The 25,232-nt window shown below is 31.5% G+C and overlaps 1 protein-coding gene across 2 annotated transcripts; it reads left to right on the forward strand.

The window, feature by feature from the left end:
- On the forward strand, window positions 1-25,232 carry LOC142318326 (chymotrypsin-2-like). 2 transcript variants are annotated; one of them, XM_075354902.1, is made up of 7 exons: window positions 1-183; window positions 8,816-8,901; window positions 15,820-15,908; window positions 19,957-20,104; window positions 20,446-20,556; window positions 23,126-23,278; window positions 24,972-25,232. In XM_075354902.1, the coding sequence occupies exons 1-7, from the start codon at window positions 48-50 to the stop codon at window positions 25,167-25,169; spliced, it is 921 nt and encodes a 306-aa protein (XP_075211017.1). In that variant the 5' UTR covers window positions 1-47; the 3' UTR covers window positions 25,170-25,232. The 2 variants fall into 2 exon arrangements, with proteins under 2 accessions (XP_075211017.1, XP_075211018.1); XM_075354903.1 differs by lacking the exon at window positions 1-183 and adding an exon at window positions 829-932.

The following is a 25,232-nucleotide window of genomic DNA, read 5'->3' on the forward strand; positions in this document are numbered from 1 at the left end:
CGTGTTTGGGCGATGATAACACTGAAGCGTTTTTAGTCCAGAAAAAAATGGGAAAACCCATGGATTTAACTCGCCACAGCATGAACATTAAGATTAGGGGTGGTATCGCCTTTAAGGACTTCATAGGAACAGTGATTCAAAAATTGCACAAAGGACTCAACCCTTGGCTAACATACTATTCAGGTAGTGCTTGTCTCTTTTTCTATAATCTATTTCTACATTTTAACAAATTTAAGGAGTGCAATGACTTTATTATTACTTGGTTCACATTTTAAAAGTAATAGTACTTGTTTAATAAGTTGATGGATAACCTTGTGAAAAAAAGGAATAATGTTTTTATTTTGATATTTCTACGAACACTGTTATACACTTCAAAATAAGAATCTGTTTGTTATGAAAAGTACCCTTTTTCAATATCAACAGAATCAAAGTACAGTAAAATCAACTTTGTAAAGAATTAAGCACAATTAAGTATATATTTTTTCACTTATTGATAGATAAAACAGGTACATCAGAAAATCAGTACCTATTTATGGATGATTGAATGAGCTTTGAAGTACACCATTGTAAATTCCTTATTAATATTATATACAGAATAATATTAGGCAAGAGACAGTTCATAAACTTAGGTGCTAATATTTCACTGAATACAAATCAGAACTACTTTATTTTTTTATTAAACTGAAGTTATGTATTAAATTTAACTGATAACTATTCATTGAATTTTAGAAGTGTAAAAATACCACTTCATTAAAGACAAGTACTCTTGAAATCTCTAATATAAATAACACAAAATGTGAAAAAGTGAATATTAATAGTTGAAATACGCACTGTTAATTATTAATTGTAATTCACATTAACAAGCAATAAAATGGCTTTTCATTACATGAAAGGTTTTGTACCATTACTGATAATGATTCTCAATATTAAAGGTATGTTTAATGCTTAATTCATGTTAAAATACTGAAATTCAAACCACATATCATTTGACAACATAATGATTCAAAAAATTGCTTTTGAAGACAAATTATGTATAAACATAATGTATTGAAATATTTATTTATACATTATATTAAAATAATCTCTACAAACTTTGTTTCAGGTTTAAATATAAAAAAAATCTAATAAAATAATAAATAATGTTTACCTTAAAATAATAAAATAATGTTTTACTTTGTGGAAAATTTTACAAATGGAATTTTTATTATTTTATCACATTTTAATAATTCACTAAATAACTATAATTTGCCCTTATTAAAATAAAACATTTCAGGTTTACATTCCACCAGCTGATATGGAAGGCACTCACTCCATCAGTGTAGAAACATTCAGTGTGAGCCAGCTTGTATGAAAAAGTGTCTCTTTATTTGTTCTAAGGCACCAGAAATTAGTTTCTCTAACTGTAATTTAACTAAAATCTAATTCATTGCTAGATGAAATAACGTAAACATAAGTCTAGTCAACAAGGAGTCCGAATTTTAAAATAAATTTATGTATATTGCTTTGATTTATCCTTTGTATTAAGTTATGCTATTAAAATTTTTCAAAAATTCAATAATGAATTTTTAAAAAGTTATGTTTGCTTTTTCTTGATTGTGTCTGGTTTTTGTACTTAGAGTATTAGCCACTTTTTCTGTTGTTATATAGCAGTTGAATTTTTTTTTTTTGTTTTCAGTCAATTGACTGGTTTGATGCAGTTCTCCAAGCTCTCCAACTATCTAGAGCTAATTGCTTCATTTCAGTAAACCCTTACATCCTACATCCCTAACAATTTGTTTTCCATACTTCAAACTTTGCCTGCCTGCACAATTTTTCCCAACTACCTGTTCCTCCAACATCAAAGTGACTATTCCAGGATGCCATGGGATGTGACTGTAAGTCTGTCTCTTCTTTTAGCTAGTTTTTTCCAAATTGGTCTTTCTTCATCAGTTTGCTTCAATATCTCTTCATTTGTCACTTTATCCACCCATCTGATCTTTAACATTCTCCTATAGCACCACATTTCAAAAACTTTCTAGTCTTTTCTTCTCAAGTACTCTGATCGTCCAAGTTTAACATCCAAATTAAGCTATGTTCCAAACATATACTTTCAAAAACATTTTCCTGACCTTTCGCCTATGCTATTCAGCATTTTATATCACTCCTTCTCTGTCCATGTTTAGTAATTCTACTTCCCAAATAACAAAATTCTTCTACCTCCACAGTCTTTTCTCGTCCTATTTTTGTATTTAGTGGTCCATCTACTTTATTTCTAACTACATTTCATTACTTTTGTTTTATTCTTTTTTATTTTTGTGTGGTAGTTCTTGCATAGGACTTCATCCATGCCATTCATTGTTTCTTCTAATTTTTTTTGCTCTTACCTAGAAATATCATCAGAAAATCGTAGCATCTTTACTGCACTGTTACTTCGGATCTAAGTTGTTTTTTTACCTCATTAACTGCTAGTGTAGGGAACATTCTTGTTTAACTCCTTTTTTTATTACTGCTTCTTTCTAATGCTCTTTGATTATTACTGTTGCAGTTTAGTTCCTGTCATTGTTAGCAATTTTTCTTCTATCTCTATACTTAAATCCTAAATTTTTTAAAATGCTGAACATTTTATTCCAGTCTACGTTATTGAATGCTTCATACATACATGATATTTTCTCTAAATACCATGTATGTTGGTATGGTTTTCTTTAATCTTCCCTCCTTCCCTCTACTATTAATCAGAGCACTAAAATTGCTTCACTTGTCATAAACTGGTGTTATAAACTGGTGTACCATCTTTATTTAACACATTATTAGATTTTAACTAATGTACCACTAAATTCTCCTTAACTTTCTTGTATTCGCCATCTATTTTCCAGTGATCATTTCTCTTTCCACTTCTGAATACTTTTTTTAATCCACTCTTATTTTTCTAATTTGCACTTTCTTTTTATAGTATTTCTTAATTGTCAATAGTTTCTTTCACCTTCTTCATCACTAGCATTCTTATACTTTCTATGCTCATCCATCAGCTGCAATATATCTTCTGTTATCCAAGCTTTTCTAGCAGTTCTCTTTGTTATGTCTAAGTTCTTCTGGTGATTTAAGAATTTCCTTTTTAATATTCTCCCATTCTTCTTCTACATTTTCTACCTTATCTTTTTTATTCAGACCTCTTGCGATGTTCTCCTCAAAAATCTTCTTTATTTCCTCTTCGTCAAGATTCTCTAAATTAAGTAATTATTGAAAGAGCTGCTGTCCTCTTTCAAAAATCATCTTTAGTCTGGCTCTCAAACAGATACCACTCCAATATGGTTATACCTTTGGTCCAGCTATTCTGTATCACTGAGCAGTCCAGCTCCCTCACCATCCGTAAGGTCTCATGATTCATAGAGGAATACCATAAAGTTCTTTAATGCAGTGGTTTCCTCCAGCCTTCCACATACAATGTCATTGAAATTTTGGTTTCATCTGCCTTTAGGAATCGTTTATCATTCCAAGGGCAAGAGGATGCCCCATCAACTATTGTTCCTCCACCTCCATTGAGCCTGTTGGCACTTGTAGAAGGAGATCTCCTTATCCTGGTAGATGCTTGGTCCCAGCTTTCATTAGCTGCTTAGACATACTACCATAAGCAGTATGTGTAATCGTTGCCCCTTCGCTACCACAGGAAGTTGAAAGTCCAGAATTTTCCTTCCTCAAAATCAAGACCACAAGGCATTTCCTGATTCTTCCAGTAATTTAGAGAGAAGTTGAATAATATTGCTTTCTAAATAATTTTTGGTTCTTACTATAAATATTTAAAAAAATATTATTTTATATTAGTCACATGGATTCCACTATCAACAAACACCCCTGCAGTCTCACTGATGATATTGGTACAAATGAGTATCTGCTACTTGCACCAACCCCCAAATTCCACTTTGTCAGTGAGGATGATCTGAATGCAGGGCCTTAAACCGCTCAGCCATCCTGACAACTTAGTGAGGATGATCTGTGCAATTTGTTTTTAAAGATTCCTTTGCCCTGCTTAAAAAATTGGTGATTTCAATGCCTTGTTGCTGTATTTTTTGATTTACAATCCGCACCATATGGCGTTGAAGGGAGAAATTCTAAATACTTTGTATGAAGGTGTATAAAAGGGAAACTCCTTGCATTCATCAGCAGTTTCCTCAATAATCGGTCCATTTGAGTTGGAAGGATGATAGTCGAACGTTTTGCACTAGAAAATGGAATACCACAGGGAAGTGTTCTAAGTGTTACTTTGTTTGCCATAGCCATAAATAGTATAACAAAATGCGTGCGAAAACCAGTATGTGTTCATTGTATGTAGATGATTTTTCTATTTAATTTGCATGTAGAACCTTAGCTACTGCCGAGAGAATGCTTCAAAACACATCTGGAATCGTTGGTCTAAATCGACTAGATTCACATTTTCCCCGGAAAAAACGAAATGCATTTTTTTTACCGGTTGAGAGAACATGTAATCTTCAAATGTTTTACATGGTGAACCAGGTGAACCATACACCCGGGTTAGATTTCTAATACTGTGGTTTGACCAATATCTGACGTGGGTAACACATTTGAAGGAGCTGAAGGTGAAATGTTTAAAAATGTTAATCGTGCTGAGAGTTCTATTTAATAATTGTTGGGGAGCCGTTTGTATATGCATGTTGCGCTTCTATCGAACTCTGGTCCATTCCCACTTAGACTATGGGTGTGTCGCTTTCTCGTCCGCACGGTCTGTCTCTCTAAAGATGCGTGAAGATCCATGTCCATCATTCATTTATCCATCTTGCTACAGGTGTGTTTCGCTCAAGCCCCACGGTAAGTCTACTAGTGGACAGTGGTGAGTCACCTCTTTGGATTAGACAAACCAAATGATCTGCTCCTATGTATCTTGGATTAAAGTGTAACTAAATCATCCTACCTTTGATGCGGTATTCTCCAGCCAGCATGTTAATCGATATGAGGAACGTCCAAAATCTACTTGCTCCTGTAACCATAAGAGCTCATTGGTTTTTCTTATCTCTAAATCTGCAATTACTTCCTGTTATTCATCATTATTACTCTCTTTGGTGTCCTTTCCTCATAAATTATTGCTTTAGTCTTGATTGATATCAAAAAAAGGATATGAATCCAGTTATCTTATTAGAAAAAGATTTTAATATTGTAAATAACGTGAATGCTTATGGTATAGATTATACAGACGGCTCTAGCTATTATAATTCTGTTGGTTGTGCTTATGGTTGCCAATACATACATGTCTTCCCAACATTGTCATTGTTTTTGTAGCCGAGCTTTATGCTATTAACAACCTTAAACTTAACCTTAAATAAACTTATCCCAAAATTTCGACACGCACTTGTCAAATTCAGATTCCATGAGTGCCTTACAGGCAATTAGTGACATGTACTCCAGACATCCTATTGTCTGTGATACACAGTCTGTTACTGTTTAGCCTCCGGTAACTACCATTTAGATAATTCTTCAGAGGATGAATGAGGATGAAATGTATGAGTGGGTAATGAAGTGTAGTCTTGTACATTCTCAGTTCGACCATTCCTGAGATGTATGGTTAATTGAAACCCAACCACCAAAGAACACCGGTATCCACGATCTAGTATTCAAATCCGTGTAAAAATAACTGGTTTTACTAGGACTTGAACGCTGTAACTGTCGACTTTCCAAATCAGCTGATTTGGGAAGACGCGTTAACCACTAGACCAACCCAATAGGTCAGTCTGTTACATTTGAAATGGCACAGTGTAACACAATCGACATCTTGTGTTGGATTCCTAGTCATACAGAAATTTCAGGCAACGAGCGCGCTGACCGTGCGGCAAAAGAGGCCTGTTTGCAGCTTCCTTTCACTGATTACGTTGTGGAATTTCATTGTGGTTTTATTTTGCTTTTTACCTATACTGTGTTTTTATATTACTTTTGTTTAGATTTTAAGTTAATTTTTAATATTTATTTGTTTTATTGTAAAAATAATAAAAAATAAATGAAATCTTGGGGAATATCAAAGTAAAGATTGTTGTGAGATACTGGTAGATGAAAAAATTCGTTTTTGGAATAAATTATTTTTCAAATACATGGTAGAAAAGTGGAAAACCTGCTTTACCAATTCTACAGAAACTGAAGAATTGTACTAAAAATCAGATAATATTACTGACAATGATCTGATAAAATAATTTTTCTGTGGAAGAAGGTACTGATTTGATAATAGACAGTTATTGTAAAACATTAAATCTAGTCATCAAAGAGTCTGAATTTGAAAATAAAAAAAACTATATATTATAGTTTTTTATCCCAATATAAAAGTTAATTACATTCTTTATATTAAGTTATGCTCCTCATCCTACAAGAATAGATTCACTAACACTATCACTCACCTTAGAAGGCTATATTATTTTGCTAGGCTATATTTAAAAAACATATAAATTTTTAAATACCTTAAGTTAAATAGAGCCAGTTTTTAAAAACTGGCTCTATGGTCTGGTCTATAAGCAGTAAGATGTAAAACTTTCCAGGTTTTTTACAGTATTAAACTTTATTTATAATTATTTACATTAATTAAATTTCATCAACAGAATAATATTGTTAATATACAGAAAATTTATTTAAGTTTCTATAAATATTTTTTTTTAATCTGATGGTAAATATATATAACTTGTGGATAAGTTAGAACTGTTAGTCCACAAAATATCATTCCAAATGACATATATCTTGATCTTGATCAAGATCTCTCTTGATCTTGATCTCTCTATATCTAAATTTTGATTTGACAATAAACTTTTGTATCTTGAAAAACCCATTCTGAATTTTGAGAAAGCCCTGTGAGATGACATTATATTGTCCGTACAACAAGTTAAACACAACAGAACAAGATCAAATACAACACAAATAACAAAATAAATATAAATAAAATATAAACTAAAAATATAAAATATAATATAAATATAAACAAAATAAATATATATATAGGCATCATTTTGTCTGTTTTACTTGAATTCAGAATAAAAAAAAAGGATTTCTTTATTGCTGTTATAAGTTTTTAATATTCATGACAAATTTCTAAGTAGTATTGTACACTTAATTTTGTAATGCTGTGTTTCTATACTCAGGATAAAATTATAACATGTTACTGATAGACTATAACATGTTACTTATATCTATAACTTATGAAATGAGTATGATATATATAAAATAATCTAAGCCTGGCTGGAATTTGACAGAACTTTCTGGGTGAAATGATCTGAGTGCATATTCTAACTGAAGTTAGATATGGGAAGTTTATGGGAGTTTTTGAGTAAAACCATATGAATTAGAGGAAGGTGTGGGGATAAAATACTTATTTTATACTTATATCTATAACATGTTACTTATAGAATTGGTTTAAGCAGTACATTAGTGTATAAGCAGGGCTTGCAGTAAATAACTTTCCCAAATTAGAATTCAATCTATGTTAAATATTTTTCTGAACCTCTTTGGAGCAGAAGACACCTGCCTTGTAACAATCCTAGTCACCACTCCACCCTCTTCGTTCCTAGTCATGATGAGTTTTATCAGATGTCGCCTTTTAGACCCTCTAGACTGATAACACATCACAATCATCAGTTTGCCTCTGACAGGATGCCAATGATACTAATGACTTGGCAGTCATTTCCATTAGTGTATTTACGTAACTTACTATTGCGTTCGTGTGGCTTCTTCCAACCATGACCATCTGCCATAAATTACAACCCTCATCTATCAAATTAAAAGATTAATGGTAGTGCAATCCCCACACCTTCCTCTAATACGTATGGTTTTACTCAAAAACTCCCATAAACTTCCCATATCTAACTTCAATTAGAATATGCACTCAGATCATTTCATCCAGAAAGTTCTGTCAAATTCCAGCCAGGCTTAGATTATTTCATATACTATAAATATGAACCTACAAAACCTTAACTGGAAATCAGCTTAATGCCCAATAATATTGACATAGATTAGAACAGTTAGAATGATTGTAATCGTTAGTTTGATGAACAATCATCTAATTGCTCCTATTTTAAACTCAATAACAACCTTTAAAACAAAGTATTGTCGTAATAATACATGCTATTGCCATTATTCATTATGAAAAGTTGTCAATGCAGGATATATTGCCAAAGTTAATTATTTATGTGAAATAACATATATAATTTATTTCTTAATACTATGTTTTATTTATACTTGATTACGTGATTATCATACAATTTTTTTCTTTATTATTTAGTTATTTCTGTTATGGCAATTAACGTATTACTTGATTTTGTTAGCCATCTATTTATTACATTAAAATATATGTATGTATATGTATAAAATTATTATTAGTTTAATTTTAATACATATATAATTTTTTTTTTTTAAATGACTGACATCGACTGTCTTTAGTTATCTTATCCTATGAGAATGGAAATTTGTAGCATATGAAAAATTCCATGCCTGACCGGGATTCGAACCCAGGATCTCCAGATGAAAGGCTGAGATGCTACCACTTTACCACAGAGATTGGCAATAATATTGTATATATGTTTAACTGTGGAAAATATGTAGCTACTGTAAAAGAGAATGTGTTAATTCAACACTTTCCCTGTTTCATTTTCATTACAATTATTACTAGCATTCTTAATTTAATAATACTGCAGTTTACTACTAACCCCTGATTACTAAAAATATTTTCTCGTAAGTATTTAACAATAAGTTGATACAAATATATGTAACATTTTCATAATACTAAAACAGAATTATTCTGTAAGAATTACATTTTTTTTAAAATGACAATTATTACTTATCAGTTTGTATGTTGCAGATGTTTCACTAAAACCATTTAAAGGTCAAGAAGCTTATAAAATTGTAGGAGGGCATATAGCAAAACCAGGGGAATTTCCCTACCAAGTGTGTGTAAAAAAAAATTAAAGTATACTACATTTTAACTATTAAAAAATTAATTGTGCAATATTTTAATTTTTTTTTCTCTTGATGCATCAGCTGCTTAGGTAATTAAGTTTTTTTTTATTTAGTTTTTCTGGGCGAAAAACGCTTCGGCGTTATCAACGCCCGAACACGATGTATATGTTTTAAAAACTAAGTTAAGCAATTCACAATAAAAATTTTTTAAAAAAACCGCCCAGAAAACAAAACATGAAACATAAATACAAAAACAATAGGATAAAAAGATTAAAACAAAATGAAAATTAAAAAACAAAATCAAAACAAACTAAAAATTTAAATAAAGACTTAAAATATTTAAACAAAAACCTTAAACTAAATGTTAAAACACAAAAACATACAACTACCACAAAAAAATTGAAAAACAGAATTAAAAAATGTGTAAAATATTATCACCCCGGAGAAATAAAGATACCTGATCTAAAACTTCTTTATTATTACCCAGGATTTGACGAAAATTCCTGGGCAATTTAAATTTACGACGCAAGGCCGCATAACGTATGCATTTCACAAGAATGTGGCACACAATCAAGCGGCAGTTGCATCACATGCATGGTGATGTGTTTGCTGCCAACATCAGATACCCGTGAGTAGCTCTCGTATGTCCTATCCGCAATCAGCAGAGAACCACTTCCTCACGACGAATTTTCCTGTGTGAGGAGACCGATGGCAACAGAGGACCATTAATGTGCCGGAGTTTGGTATCTATCGTAGCAGTCCATCTTGCCATTTTGCGCGAAGAGTTAGTTTCACACAGTTAATGAAGTCGGATGCAGTAACACGGGAAGTGAAGGATTGTTGACTAAATGCGTCTTCAGCAGCAGAATCTGCACGTTCATTACCCGGATTCCTCACGTGGATAGGGATCCAGCAGAAACTCACTTGCGGTGGTTCAACTCGGCAATTGTATTGTAGATTTCGGCGACGATAGCATGCCGGGAAAAATATTTTCTTAGACTCGGAGAGCACTACACGAATCGCTATAAATAAGGATAAGACGGTACTTACGATTAACGATATTCAAGGCCTTATTTATGGCGTACAGTTCAGCAGTAAATACACTCGTAATACAAGATAAAACAAACGTATAGGTTCGGTCATTATCAATAAACGCACAGCCAACGGTATTGTTCTGGTTCGACCCATCTGCGTATACCACTGCGTCCAGGTTTGCCTTGGAAAGGATATGGTGAAATATCTGCTGAAATAAAATAGGTGGTTTTGATTCTTTATTGTGTTTCGTGAGTTCAAACATAAAATTTATAAGGGTGATTGTCCATGGAGGATATGAACACGGATAAAAAGAAAAAAAAAGGCGCGGCAACATTCATAAGGTGCAGTTAACGTCGGGTACGAATACCTATATGTGCAGTAAAACGCAGACGGTCCTCATACCTGCGAAAAGTATTTCCAAGAACGGCGTCAAAAGCCGGGTGATGTGGCTGTCCCTTAAGGCGGGTAAAATAAGATGCTAATACCTGGTTCCGTCTGTTCCAAAGCAGTCGGCTCACCGCAGTCTATAAGGATGCGTACGGTAGAACTTTATCTAACGGCACCCGTAACAAACTGAAGGAAAGCATGATGCACAGCATCTAGCATCTTAAGCACGGTATTACGCACTGACGGGTAGGTGAAAACCATAATCCAAATAGGAACGAACCAAAGAATAGTAAAAACACAACATGCACGATCGATCGGCAGCCCAGTTGGTATTGCTAAGGACCCGTAGCATACCTAAAAGTTTGGAAAAGCGGCTACAAAAAAAAGTCTCAAAATCTGATAGAAGGAGAGATAGCAGTTAGCTTTCCAGTGAGAAAGACTTGCGAAATAAAGGGGTCCCGCAGGTACATCTTGTCTTCTGAGGTGAAAATATTAAGCTATTTAATTCACCGACTGATTCACCAATATTTAACATAATACTTCCATATATATCTTGTACCATTGAAATTCGTTACTATATGATGAAGTAAGATACACCGAGCGGAAAGAATTTGCTAAGAGATTTACAAAAATCCTTAAAGAGATTTACAATCTACGTTTCACCATCACAATCTATTCTCATCGAGAACAGATTGTGATGGTGATCTGCAAATTCCACGGATTGTTTTTCCACACAGTAGACGTGTGAGTAGTGCGTCCACGGGAGATGATGTCCACTTATTTCCTCCATGACTTCCTCCTAGCGTCCTAGAATACCCGACGACATACCGCTCTAGTCTTACGGTATAAATCCAGATTATCATTCGTTGGCCTGCGGTTAAATTAATAATTCAGACAAAGGTCCAAGTTTTGTCTCATCGTGTCCATCATATTTTTTGGAGAGGAGCAGAAAGATGACCCCAGGAAATATGGTGGGCATTGAAGTCTCCTACTATTAACGACGGCGATGGGTTTTGTGTGAGGAGATTTGACATTTCTAGAGCATTGAAATCCGAGTTTGGCGAGGGATACAAACTGCAGACCTTCAATTTCAAGGGAATAGAGACCTTCATATCAACAGCAGGAATAAGGGTAGCTAGTAATATCCTCGTAGCCAACACTTCATTCCGCAGGAAGGTAGCAACTCCACCACTCTTTCTACTATCTACTAGATAGTCGTACCTCTCCCAGAAATAGCCTCTGAGGCGTTATTGCATCCCGCTGTAAGAGATGTATTTCTTGGAAACACATGATTGTGGTTCATATGTGCGTGCCAATACTCTAATATCCTAAAAACAGGACCGAAGACCTCTTACGTTCCACTAAGTACTGGCCTTCTGCTGCACATCTAGCGCAGATTACGATGTTCGGATAAGAAGTTGTGGTATGGCCATACCTCAAACAATGGAAACCCCGTCGTGGGTTAGGGATGAACGGTCGTGTTCTAACCAATAGGGCCTATTTTAATTTTCTCCGGCAATGTGGGAAGGTTGAAGTTCAAAATAAGAGATTGAGATGAAGTTGGTTCCTCCATCCCACCCTGACGTTTCATTATTCTCCTTACCTCTGCAACACCTTGGGGACGAAACTATTCGGCAATTTCTTTAACGTCCATCTCAATAAGATCCCGGCAAAAAATTATTCCTCGGCTAATATTCAAGGTTCCATGGTATGCCGCACTTATACCGGTACCTATATATTGGTGAGACGTAAGAGCGATTGACTTTACTCATCATTGAAAGTCTCTATTAGAATTAATCCCTCCCTCAATTTTCGTATGTTCTTGGGAGCACCGCTTGAACCTTTCACTACCTTATTGATCAGGAAAGGTGAAACCTTATGAAGATTTACATTATGAAGAACTTATGACCCTTATGAAGAAAGGTGAAACCTTCCTGATTGTTGCGTAAAACAACAAATCTGACTTTCAGGTATTGTAAAGGTGTTTTGCCGCCATTCAAATTGTTTATCTCAGGACAGTTAACGTCATCGGACAAAGCCGACCGAGGCCTTTTCACAAGAGATATGCTGGTGGTTTTTACAGATGAACCACCATCTATCATAGAATTCGTTTGTGGACTTGACATTTTGGTCCCACGAGTACCGGCAATATAACGGACCACACCAGGAGAGCGCACGCGTACTGGAGCTAGAGCTAAATACAGCTGGATTCACTCACATGTCCAGAGGACATCGTTCGAGACTCACTACGTAGAGCAATTCACCCTACAGAATGATAGTTTCCACCTTGGGTTACGGTTGCGTTTCGTAAGATCTCGCAACACCACAGAGCGTACATGTGAGAAGAAATATTGTAGGATGTTGTTGTGGAGTTGTGTACGGGACATTGGCGTAACCACGGAAGGGTAGGGGGGCGCTTGCCCCACTTGCTCATTTAGTCAAATGAAAGATTATAGGTCAATGTCAATAGGTTATAATATTAATTCGAATATTTAGTTCTTTAGAAGGAAATAAACAAATTGCAAAGGTCCACTCCACTCATAAATAGGTTATTTTTTTTACTTCCTTGTATGAAGTAAAAGAAGTATTGTGATCGCAGAAAATATCGGTTTTCAGATTTCAACGGAAATATCCATTTTGACTATCTCTGAATGCATTTTGACTAGTTTCGGCGTGACGTCTGTACGTACGTAGGTATGTATTTCGCCTAACTCAAAAACGATTAGCCACAGGATGTTGAAATTTTGGATTTAGAACTGTTGTAACATCTAGTTGTGCACCTTTCCTTTTGATTGCAATCGACTGAACCCAAGAGTTTCCAAAGAAGTCCAAAATCAAAAAAGATTTGAATTTTTTACTTTTTCTTAACTACAGTAATAAGTCCTCACGGAGAGCTTTTCAATGGTATATTATAAGTGGTACTTATTTTCATTGATTCCTGAGTAGAATCCATAGCCACACAGAATTTAATTAATGAAATATTTGGATCTTACAAGGGAAGGCACATTGGTTGGAATCAGACTTCATTTCTTTTTTTTTGAAATTAATTTTTTAACTTTTTTTTAATTTAAATTTATTGATTTATTTATTAATAATTATTAACTCGTGATTGTAAAAAAAAATGTTTACATAAATTAATAATTCAATAATAGCAATAAAGAAATATATAAAAAAAACCATAAGTTATTAAAAAAAATATTATATTGTTAAAAGTTAATAAAATGTTATATACGTTTAAAAATGTATATATGTAATTTAATAGGCATTATTATATATGTGTATATGTAATAGATTTGGTGATCTAATCTTTTAATATTAATTGAGAATTTTAATTTAGAATCGTATTAATTTTTAATTTTCTGGTTTAACTTCTGTTTAATTTTATCTATATTAAAGTCAACTGCAGAGTGACGGAAAAATAGGTCCTCACAAGAACAATATATACACTGAGGTATACGTGCCTGATCTTACCTTTTAGTTCATTACTCCTTTGATATTGTTGGCAACGTTCTTTCTAAGTCCGAATTGATCATCATTTCGATTATTTGTTTTTTTGTTGCCGATCATTTAATCGCTATTGGTTTGATATAATTCTAATGATCTTAATTTAAGTACACGTTCTCTAGTTTTCAAATTTTCTCTCTCTTTATATTCATCATTCCCTCTTAATTTTTTTATTCTTTACTTGGTCTTAATGTTTTCTTCCTCTTTATATTTATCATTTTCTGTTATTTTTTTTACTCTTTCTTTGGTTTTAACATTTCTTCGTCTTTATATTTATCATCTTCTCTTAATTCTTTTAAATCTTCCCATGTTCTTAATCTTTTTTTTCCTTTCATATTCATCTTCTTTAGTTTTTTTGAGATATATTTCTTCCTGTCTTTTCCTTTCCTATCTTTTTTTCCTGAATGATTGTTTCTTTTTCATTTTTGATTATTCACCAAATAATCCAAAAATATAAACTGAATATTTTACTCCGGTTGGTCGAAATTAACATTTGTAACAGGAGCTTACTAAACGGAATAGTTTAATTATTATTAACTTTTATTTATACGACACATCAGAAATCTAAAGCTTTTGTTAATCAGCAACTCACGAAGATACGAATAATACCGATAAGTAATACGAGTAATAAAGGGACATTTACCATATCCTAATATTTCATGTTAGGTTGTTGAATTAATAATTGTATAAATATTTGATGTTAAAAAAAACTACCCCAACGGGGAGTCTTATTCTTTAAGAATTTGGGAGTTGGCGTTCCACGGGCCTAGCCTATGCAGTTTTTCTTCCCACTACACACTGAGCTGCAGAACATTTTACACTGTACCCATACTCTACACCAAGAACACTACACATTTTACAACATATACCCTTACACAACTACATTACAACATTCTACACTATTTCTTCTTACACATACACTCGTTGATTTGCCACACCTTACGAAGCGTAACCGTAACCGTAAGTTCTTCTTCATCAGATAATGAACTCTAAGATCCTGAATAACAAAATGGTAGCATAGACGATATTTTATAACAAAAATGATGGAAGAACTTCTGTGAAGAAAATTGCAAATTATTTTTGAATATTTTTATAGGTGTACTTCTTTCGTATTTTTCTTTTATTGATGACACTTCTTGAAACCTGTAGTAGTAAAATGACCTCTTATTAGGTCATGGAATACCATTCCATAACCTATAATAATAGATTGGAAAATGTATTAATATACACAGTAAAGAAAAACAAAAAGAGCTATTAGGCATTATTTCAGTAAATTCATATACTTTAACTTAGTACAGTAACTTTCACATAGTACATTTTGTAGTAATCTAAAAATATCAGATAAATGAATAACTGAAAGAATGCAGTGAATTCAGTCATTCGAGTATTATTCATTGACTAGTTAGCAGTTATCTTCAATCAGGTCCAGAAATTAAATTTTAATAATTTATAATGTGATACAAAACTAAAATTACATAAATTAACCATTGCATATTTACTTTTACAAAAAATATCATCTACATGATATATTTTTTATCATTACCTGTGAACTTCAAACACATGTACAAGGATTCTTACACTTACAATGATGTTGCAATAAAGTATAGTGTATTTTAGAATATGTGTGGTGTCCTCCATACTGTTACTAGGAAATAATAATAGTAAAAAATATTGTAAAAAAATTATTATGTATCCAAAAGTACACAATGTCATGTTCAGGGTTTTAAAGATACAAAGGCAATGAATGCCCTTCATAGTAGCATAAAATCTAAATATGTCAGTCATCTTACAGAAACAACCATAATATTCAACAACTCATATTCAAAAAATGACCACCAGTATTCTTTATTAGTTTTTTAATCATATTTTTAATAAGAAATCAATTATTTTATATAATTCTCATTTAAAAACATCATAGATAAAAATATGAAAAGTTTTCCTATTTTGTAATTATATTTATAATAAGTGAATTTTTTCTAGATTACACTTGGCGTAAAGAATCTAGGTCATTTCTGTGGAGGATCAATTTTAGACAAAAAGCATATTCTTACTGCAGCTCATTGTACAGAGTAAGTTGTTATCTCATTAAATAATCATTGCTTTACTATTATTTAGTAGTCTTTGTTAATGTTATTGTTATTTGATGATTTTGATTATAGTTTTAGATTTTTTTTAGGAATAACTTAGTAGTTGTTCAATTAAGAACACATAGAAGTTTGATGTAATCCAAACTGCAGAGCTATAATTTTATATAGCCTATAATATTACATATACATTTTTTATAAGCATACATGCATAGTATTATAAAGTGAGTGAAAATTTTAGTTTAAAGATCCCTAATATGTCATTTCTGATGTGTAATAGAAATTATCTGTTATATTTTGCATTGATATAAACACCTCATATGAATAAATGTGTCTAATTGCAGAATAAATAAAAGCTGCTTTGAAATATATGACATCATCCAACTAAAATTTAACCATTGAATCATTCTATAATAATATCTCTTTGAAAACATCCATTATCTCACTACACCTAAAGCTACTATTGGTTAAACTTGTGTGTGGTAATATGTGTTAAATTGTATGAGTTGAATTACAAGTCAGTTTTCCAGTTAATCAATTTCAGTTTATTTCCAGAAATTAATCAAGTCTTGAAAGTGCTTTTTTTCTGTTTTTCTAACATCAGTTTATATTTACATAATTAGCCAGGAAACGTGTTCATATAAAAACCCCAAATGTTTTATGTTATTCCTGTAGTGAGTTCACTATAAAGAGTCAGCATAGCCAATTCAAAAGTGGTTGAAAACTGCTTATGGGCTTTATTTCAGTTGTCTACTGTAAGATAATGATAAACAATAGTCGCTGCATATAATGTTCAACAGGTGTTGTGTTCAGCTCACAAAATGGTTATAAGGGTAAAAGGGAAATTTGACTTTTGCTACACCAGTGGTTTGGCATGAAACAACAAATCAGTATGAAAATTGCTACTTCTCTTTAATAAATAAAAATAATATTGTTTGTCTAAATGATCCATTGGCTATGAGACCAATTGCTCATGAGATAATTTACCTATCCGATAGCCTCATCATCCTGGCAAAAGATTGAAGATTGTTCTGAAATAATTAATTTGATTTTTCTGAAAATACTATTATAACACAAGATTCAAGAACTTCTAGGTTCATGCTTAAAGGAGGGAATATGTTGACTAAGGATATCAAAATTTAATTTTTTAGAAATAGAAATAAAGATTTGCTGATATATTTCACTATGAAAGATCTACTGTGTTCCTGTTGAGATCTAGAAGGTTTGATGTCTGTCTAAGTATTACTTATAATGCTGATGACTGGATTAATTCATTGAGTCATCAAAAACAAATTTAAAAGCAGTGCTGCTGTGTACGCTGTGTACAGCAGACACTGCTGTAGTGTCTTCCGACACTGCTGTGTACGAACTGATGTAAAATTATTGAAAAAAGATTCCACATGTGTTCAGTTGAAGCTAGAACCTCGTGCTAAGCTGGTCGCCTCTAGTTTTCATAAGGGTGAAAGTGTTAGATGTCTTTTTAAAAAATCAGCGAACCAGTCATCTCTGGCACATTCGTTATACTGCCATGATTTAGGACATTTGATAGAATTTGCCACGCCAAGATCATAAGCCAAAGTTTTGATTTCTTCTGGCGTTAAACCATAGTAAACATCGGTTGCTGGAAGAACATATTGCTTTAATTCCTTCTCATCATCATCAGAAAAAACTTTTCTATTTGGAAAATAACCAACAGTGATGGAAGGCTGAACTATCCTTTGATCATGAATTTCATCTTGGGAAAGTTTCTTACAATATCTTGCTAAAGTTCGATAATTGAATTGATAATCAGCTGCAGCTTTACGAATTGCTAATCCCTTCTTTTTTACCTTCTTTACTGCTGCAAGCATAATGTCTGGAGCAACTTCTCCCCGATTTATCCCTTTTTTATGATTTATCACCATTTTTACCTGGAACAAGAATAAACTACTAAAAAAATCTGCCGCGGTAGGTTGTCACATATAACATCCATCCCCGGAATTTTTGTGATAACCAACCCCGAAAAGACATTTCAGACAAAAACCAAGCTTGAAAAACAGACCTTGAACTTAACCTCAATGTTGATACAGAATCACATTGTACAATTGTTATAAAATAATAGAAAATAGTCGGGATATATATTTCAACGAATACAGAGTGAATAAAGAGAGTTAATTATATCAATAAATTAATACGTATAGCTGCAAAACACCAATAAAATCTAGAAAACTGTCGCCTGTAACTAGAAACTGCGTACATCGCACTCAAAATATTGTGATCGTACTGTGGTTTCAGTTTAGACCGCTAGAAAGCAGCAGCGACTGAGAACTGAGACTTGTGACAACCTGCCCCGGTCTCCCCTATGCTAGTTTCAGTCTTGTGATTTTAGCTTCGAGTGAAATTTCCAGTTTTATACGTTCGAGGTTTGTGATTCTGGCGGTCCAAGGGATTCTCAGTAGTCTTCGCCAGCACCACAACTCGAATGCACAGTTTTTTCCCCGTTCTGTTTTCCTGAGAGTCCTGTTCTCACAACCGAACATGGCAATTAGAAAAACAATCACCTGCACGAGTCTGCATTTTGTGTCCAATTCGACATCTCTGCTTTTCCAAACTTTCTGCATACTAAGCATCGCAGTTCGTCCAAGTGCTATACAGCGTTTAATTTCAGATGTTGATGATTCATCTAATTTTTCAAGGCCGCTTTTATTCTCGGTAAATAAAGTTGTATCATTTGCATATCACAAATTATTGATGTTCCTGCCACCTAATTTTACTCCAACATCCTACTTACCTAGTTGTGCACTTTCTCATTTTTTTTCATGCAAATTAGAAAGGAAAAGCGAAAGGAAAGGAAAGCCTTGCCTTATGCCTTTACGAGTTAGAAACCAATCGGTCTCCCTAACTAATGATCTTACCATGGCTACTTGATCCATGTAAAATGACTTTATTATTTGAATGATATGAGGTGGCACGCCTAATTTATTTAAGGCTCCTCACAGTTTTGCACGTTGGACACAGTCGAAAGCTTTGCTATAATAGATAAAGCAGATGTACAGCTCCTTCTGGTATTCATGGCAGTTTTCCCTAATCCAGCGCCGATTTGCAATGTATTCACGAGTGCCTCGTGAATACGGTGCTAAGCAAAGGGGTAATCTCCATTTCATAATTTATACCTCTACTGAGGTAAATACGAACAATATGAGGGAGATATACTCTTTATTTATATATAATGATTGTACATGCAACATCAGTTTTTTCTTAAAAAAAAAAAACTAAAAATCTGGGTAAAGCATAGGTGAACTAGAACACTATTTTAACAGATAATTTTCTAGACTGCTAGGTGAACTAGTGTATTTATTTCTTTATATACTACAGATCCATCTGAAAAACCACAATTTTCTTTTTAATGTAAAATGCAATTATCAGTTCTGTTGTTTTCTTCTCTTCCTATTATCTCTAGCATTGGTCTGGCATTGGACTTCAAAAGCAGTCATCCAAAGTCAAGATTTGTACTTAATTCTATAATGTTTATAGCAAACTTGAAGTAAAACTTTATAAAAAATCTAATTAATAAAAACCTTTCTTCTTTTGTGGAACGTTATTTTAATGGACGGACATATTTTTGCTCTAGTGTGTAACAAAGAGCCTTTGTTACACACTAGAAATGTTAGTATGAGCCATACTAAGATTTTTAAAATAATAAATAACCCTGTGAAAGTTATTTTGATTTCAGTCAATACATTTTTCATGAATACACTTGAGTTTTTCCCAAATCTGAGGAGAAATTGCAGTAATATATGAAAAAGTTACATTAAAAAAGATAATAGGCAAGTACATACAATAAAAGCAGAAAAATATGGAACAAAAGTAGTTGCCGCCGTCCAGTGTTAACAACTATACAATTACCTTTAATCTGTATGTATCAGAATACTTATTTATTTATGATTGTATTGTAATAATGATTGCAATTTCAGAAAAATCAATCATATTACATTTATAATATGATGCTTATTTTATGAATTTATACATCATTAACATCTAATTCATTTTTCAGCTTTTTTGACGTACATGAAATGTATGCAGGGGCAGGAGTTACAAATAAGTCAGATTTCGAACATATGAAGGTACACAAGATAGATAAAGCTTACGTTCATGAGAAGTATGATCAGGGTACATTTGAAAATGATATTGCTATTATTAAAGTAAGTAATACATCTTTATAGTCTAAAAGAGTGTTATTTAAATCATGACTAATATGCATTTGTACAAAATAGTATTAATTATTTTTAAAGTAAAAGGAAGCATTGTAAAAAATCATTAATGACTTAAAATAGTGATATTCTTTATATCTCTATTTATATCCATTTCATTATTATTTAAAACATATAATAATCAAATTATAAAACATTTATGTTTTATAATATAATTATAAATATTTACATTATATACAGTATTTTGTGTCAACTTACACACTTTAAAAATTGTAATTTTTACATGATACACAAGTTAATCTTGCTTAATTGCTTACTGGATTTTTTTTTAGATTAAAGGAGAGTTCAAGTATAGTAAATTTATTCAACCATTAAAATTATCTACTTATCAAGTCAAGGAAGGAACAAAATGCGTCCTTAGTGGATGGGGGGACTGGGATTTGGTAAGTAGATGTTTCAAACTAGACATATATATATTCTGACTAATTACATTATTTATTTATTTATATAGCAGCATGACACCCAGTAATAACTACTGATGAAAATTCATTTTTTACCCTGTGTACAACAATTTCAGCTGCAGAGCAATTCATTGGTTATGAAAACTGTATATATTAAGTAATGCTGGATAACCAATTATTAATAATTGGTTCCTTTATTTACTAACAAATTTATACTTCATTAATTAAACATTACAATGAGTTATAATAATTTATGTTTTTAGTTAAGTTCGCATTTATTCGCATTTTAAATATATATTAAATATGTCTAGCTTGATCAATAAAGAGTTAGTGATGTTGTTTCTAATACAACTTAAAAGAAAGTAAGTAAGTAAGAAAGTAACATATAATTAATTCTAATAGTAATTAAAATTAGCTGGTTCATTAAAAAATAAAAAGAAATAAGAAAATGACAGGAGATGTTTAATTAAGCAAGAGGACGAAGAAAACAAATGAATCTTAACAACCCTGTGAAAAATGCCTTGCATGTCCAGAACCCAAACCTGGAACCTGAATGCAAGGCAAAGATGGTACTATTGGGCTGCAGAAACTGGTTGATTTATACATAAGTTTGAATTATTAGACAAAAAATGGAAATTATTACACTTGTATTTTAAAATAAAATTATTTTTATTCAGCAAGATGTACCATTTATTAGGTTTTTAGTATGCATTTTTGAACAAAAAAGGAATTAACTGTAATTTTTTTATGTTCAGTTTAATTAGACTAATTATTATTTTTTTATCAGTATTAAGTCAAATTCTATAGTAACAAACTCAACCAAGTTTTGTAATAAAATATTTCAAAAATTTACCTCAAAATTTTTCCAGTGATTTTTGTGGTTGTCTTCAGTAAGCAGTGCTACTATTCTCACTTTGATGAAAGAGAAGTTACTGTTGCTACTTTTTATATTAGGGAGACAGGGGTATCAAGAATTTAACTAGAAAGTGTCTAAAATTACTAGTACAATTGCATCTGTTCATAGGTTTTTCTACATTTATATATTTCTTAATGCTCAAAAAAAAAAGGTTCTTTGTAAAACATGAAGGTTGTGTTCAGTGCTGATGGATTTTTAATCTGTATCTATGACATGATTGGTGAACAATTATTTTTTGTGTTATGGAGGTCTTTTAAGTTTCATTGTATCTCTGGTTGAAACTGCATTAGTTTTACAAATGTTCTGCTTTCAGAATAATTTATTTTAATGTTCCAAAATCACTGTGTGCTTGCTGATTTTATTCTTTGTGTATGAATTTTTTGTTTATTCTTCTAAAAGTTATACCGTAGTCAGATATTTTAAAGTGTGAACTATATTCTCTATGTGTTTGTTTATGTTAGTAAGATGTATTTTTATTTTTATATGTTTTTGCATGGTGTTTTATTACTTTCTGGTTTTTATTTTTCAGTATCGTTTTTTTATATTTTAATACGTACCATGTTTTACGTGTAATTTAAGAAAAATCCTACTCAAAACTTCAGTATTGAATAAAAAACATGCATCATAATGATAAGTACTATAATCAATAATGTGAGGTTTTGCAACAAAACTCTATTTTTTTCTGTTTCAATTTTTATCCCTATTTAATTTGTGGTATAGTTAAACAAGACTAGTGCTATAAGATCACAGTTCTAATATGAGTAAAAGTACTAAAGCTGACTGGATATCAGAAAAAAGAATAAGAAAATTACTGATGTTTTTGAAATAGAAACTGGTGCAGTTAATGTTTTTATATAACAATAAAAAAAAGTACATTCTTTAAATACACTATCCTTAACAATACTATAAAAGCCAGAATTTTGGTATCTATTATGTTAGTAAGTACCAGTAATTAAAAGTATAAAGACATTTTTATGAAAACAGTATATTGTGGTGTAAAAGTTATAAAAAATTAATCTCTGTATGACTCCAGCCTTTCTCTCTGAGATAAAGGGTTCTTCAGATTATTTATACTGATTTAGTGTTAAAACTATCATAAACTCAGGCAATATTTTTATAATTATCATTAAAAAGTATAGTAAAATAAATTAAAAGAACTGTTTTATAGTACTATACGAATAAAAACAATATTTTCAAAATATTTTAAATACAAATCTTCAGTTTTCCTTTCATATGTAGAATCAAATTTTAATAATATCTTTTTTCCTTAATTTTTGTCCCCTTTTTTGTTATTAATTACTTATTTTATAATTTAATCATAATAAAATATGTATTCACATTTTGTCACCACATTATTCTTTCCATCGGACCAGTCAGTTGACTACAGAAACTTAAGCGTAATGTAAGTAGATAGAGAAATAATTTTGTGTTGATGATTAACACTGAGATAAGACAAAGTATTTCTCCCTTTCTTTAAGGAAGAATATTGACCAAAAATTAATATAAAAAAAAGAAAAAATCAAATAACCATAAGGTAGCACTCTATATAATATTCAAGTTTCTAAAATGGTAAATATTTTGTTGCTCGTTTGTTCTTTATTTACTAACACTTATTCATTTTTTTTTCTTTTTAAGTACTCAACTGAAGCTCATGACCAACTGAAAGGAACTGATGCATTAATATCAAATCAAACAGAATGTGTAGCCAATTATTCCTCTGTACATAAAGTTTATCTAGAATCTATGTTGTGTGCGGGATACCCAGATGCACACACAGGAGCATGTCATGTAATGTATTTTATTTATATTTATTTATTCTAAAAATTTTCATAAAAGTTACATTCATAGTTAATTTGTGTGCATTTGAGCACATTTATATTTATAATTTAGCAGTTATCTGACTTTTATGTAAAAAAATTGACATAAAAGTGCTGTACATACTAAATTTTTATACACTGGGAACATTTATCATGTACATGTATTATACAACTTTAATGTTGAGATAAAACTTCTCCTTTATTAAATCTATATATCTACTATGATGTAATAAATTTATTTAAATAAAACTTTTATTAAGTGCTACAAATAAAATATTTATTTTTTTAAGCAGCATCATTTATTGAAAGTGCTGGTAAAAATTGTTTCAGGTTAAAAATTATATTTCATTAAAAATTATCTCAACTAAAGTCAAGAAAAATCATCACCTTTAAAATTTCAGTCTTTAAAATGAGAGTTCAAAAATTGGTGGGTTCTTAATGACTGAAAATGAAATCATAACATCTACAGTGTTTTACTTGGCAATTTCCATGCATAAATAATTGGCATAAACCTCCCAACCACTGTTTTTATAAAATCACCAGGACTCAGCTGTAAAGTTTACGATAGTTCCAAAAAGTTTGAATGTGTGGTCACAATTTGTTCACGTAACATTTTAATCTTTGCATAAATTATAATTTACGTAAATCTTAATCGTGTAAAGAATGATGTGTAGACAGTAATAGATAGTAAATGAGTGACATTTTGTACAGGGCTTACTAAGGATTTAAATAACATGACCATAACTTAAACTTATTTTGCAGAGCTCATTATTATCATTTTTAAAAATTTTAAAACATTTATTATATCTCCTGTATCTTCAGGCACACGCCCAATTGCTGTAATTGTTAGCTACCTAACTCCCTTATTTTTGTGTGATAAATAAATTTTTTTAATGTGTGAAAAAATACCAATTCTGAACAGTATTTGAACTCAGATCCCTTATACATCCATATAACAAGTTTATTATTTGTTATTTATTTATTTTAGCAGTTATTTAATTATGAAACATTTTTTTTTGCTTATGAAAAATAACAAGCCCGACCACCATTCAAATCCAGACCCCAGACCCTTCTAGATGAAAGCAAGAATTACAACTCCACAATACACTATTATTGTACTGACTATCAATACTTATAATACATAACTATCAGTAAAATTATGAGAAGAAAGAATTATTACTCATGCTGTGTGTTGGGCTTCTTCTTTTACTCAGTAACTTTGTAAAGTATTTAATTTTCACATAAAATTTTTAACAAATCACACGTGTGTGGCAAACAGACACACTTATATGTAAAGTGTATGTGTGTGTGTGTGTCAGGGAGGGGGGGGTGGTTGTAGGGGTTAAATTATCTTGAAAGAGGTTATGTACCTTAAAAAATTAATATGAAATTTATCAGACTATTCATTCTCTTAAGTGTAAACAAGATAGTTCATTTAAAATATCAATTTTTCAACATGACTTGAAATTACCATACACAGAACACTCAAGTATGACAATTGTTCATATCAGACAAGAGTAAGATCTTAATATTTTTGATTTTCTGAATAAAATTTGTTATTTTTGCTTTATTTTATATTATTTATTTATATTATTTCCCACTCCCAAAAAAAAAAAAACAGATAGTAACTATAAAGTTTACTAATTTAAATAATTTATTTTCAGGGAGATTCAGGTGGTGCATTAGTTTGTGACAAAAAACAAACTGGAATTGTATCTTGGGGTAATGAAGGCTGTACAAGGTTACCTGGATTTCCAATTGTTTATACAAGGATATATAAATATCTGAACTGGATAAGAAAACATGGTGTTACGGTGACATATGAAGATGATTCTGAAATGAATACTGAATACGAGAATTAGAACAATTAAATAAAAAAAACTACAACAAAATCAGAATTAAACAATAAATTTTTATTACTATCA

The sequence above is a fragment of the Lycorma delicatula genome, chromosome 1 (genome assembly GCF_047948215.1).
Source record: "Lycorma delicatula isolate Av1 chromosome 1, ASM4794821v1, whole genome shotgun sequence".
NCBI classification, from domain to species: domain Eukaryota; kingdom Metazoa; phylum Arthropoda; class Insecta; order Hemiptera; family Fulgoridae; genus Lycorma; species Lycorma delicatula.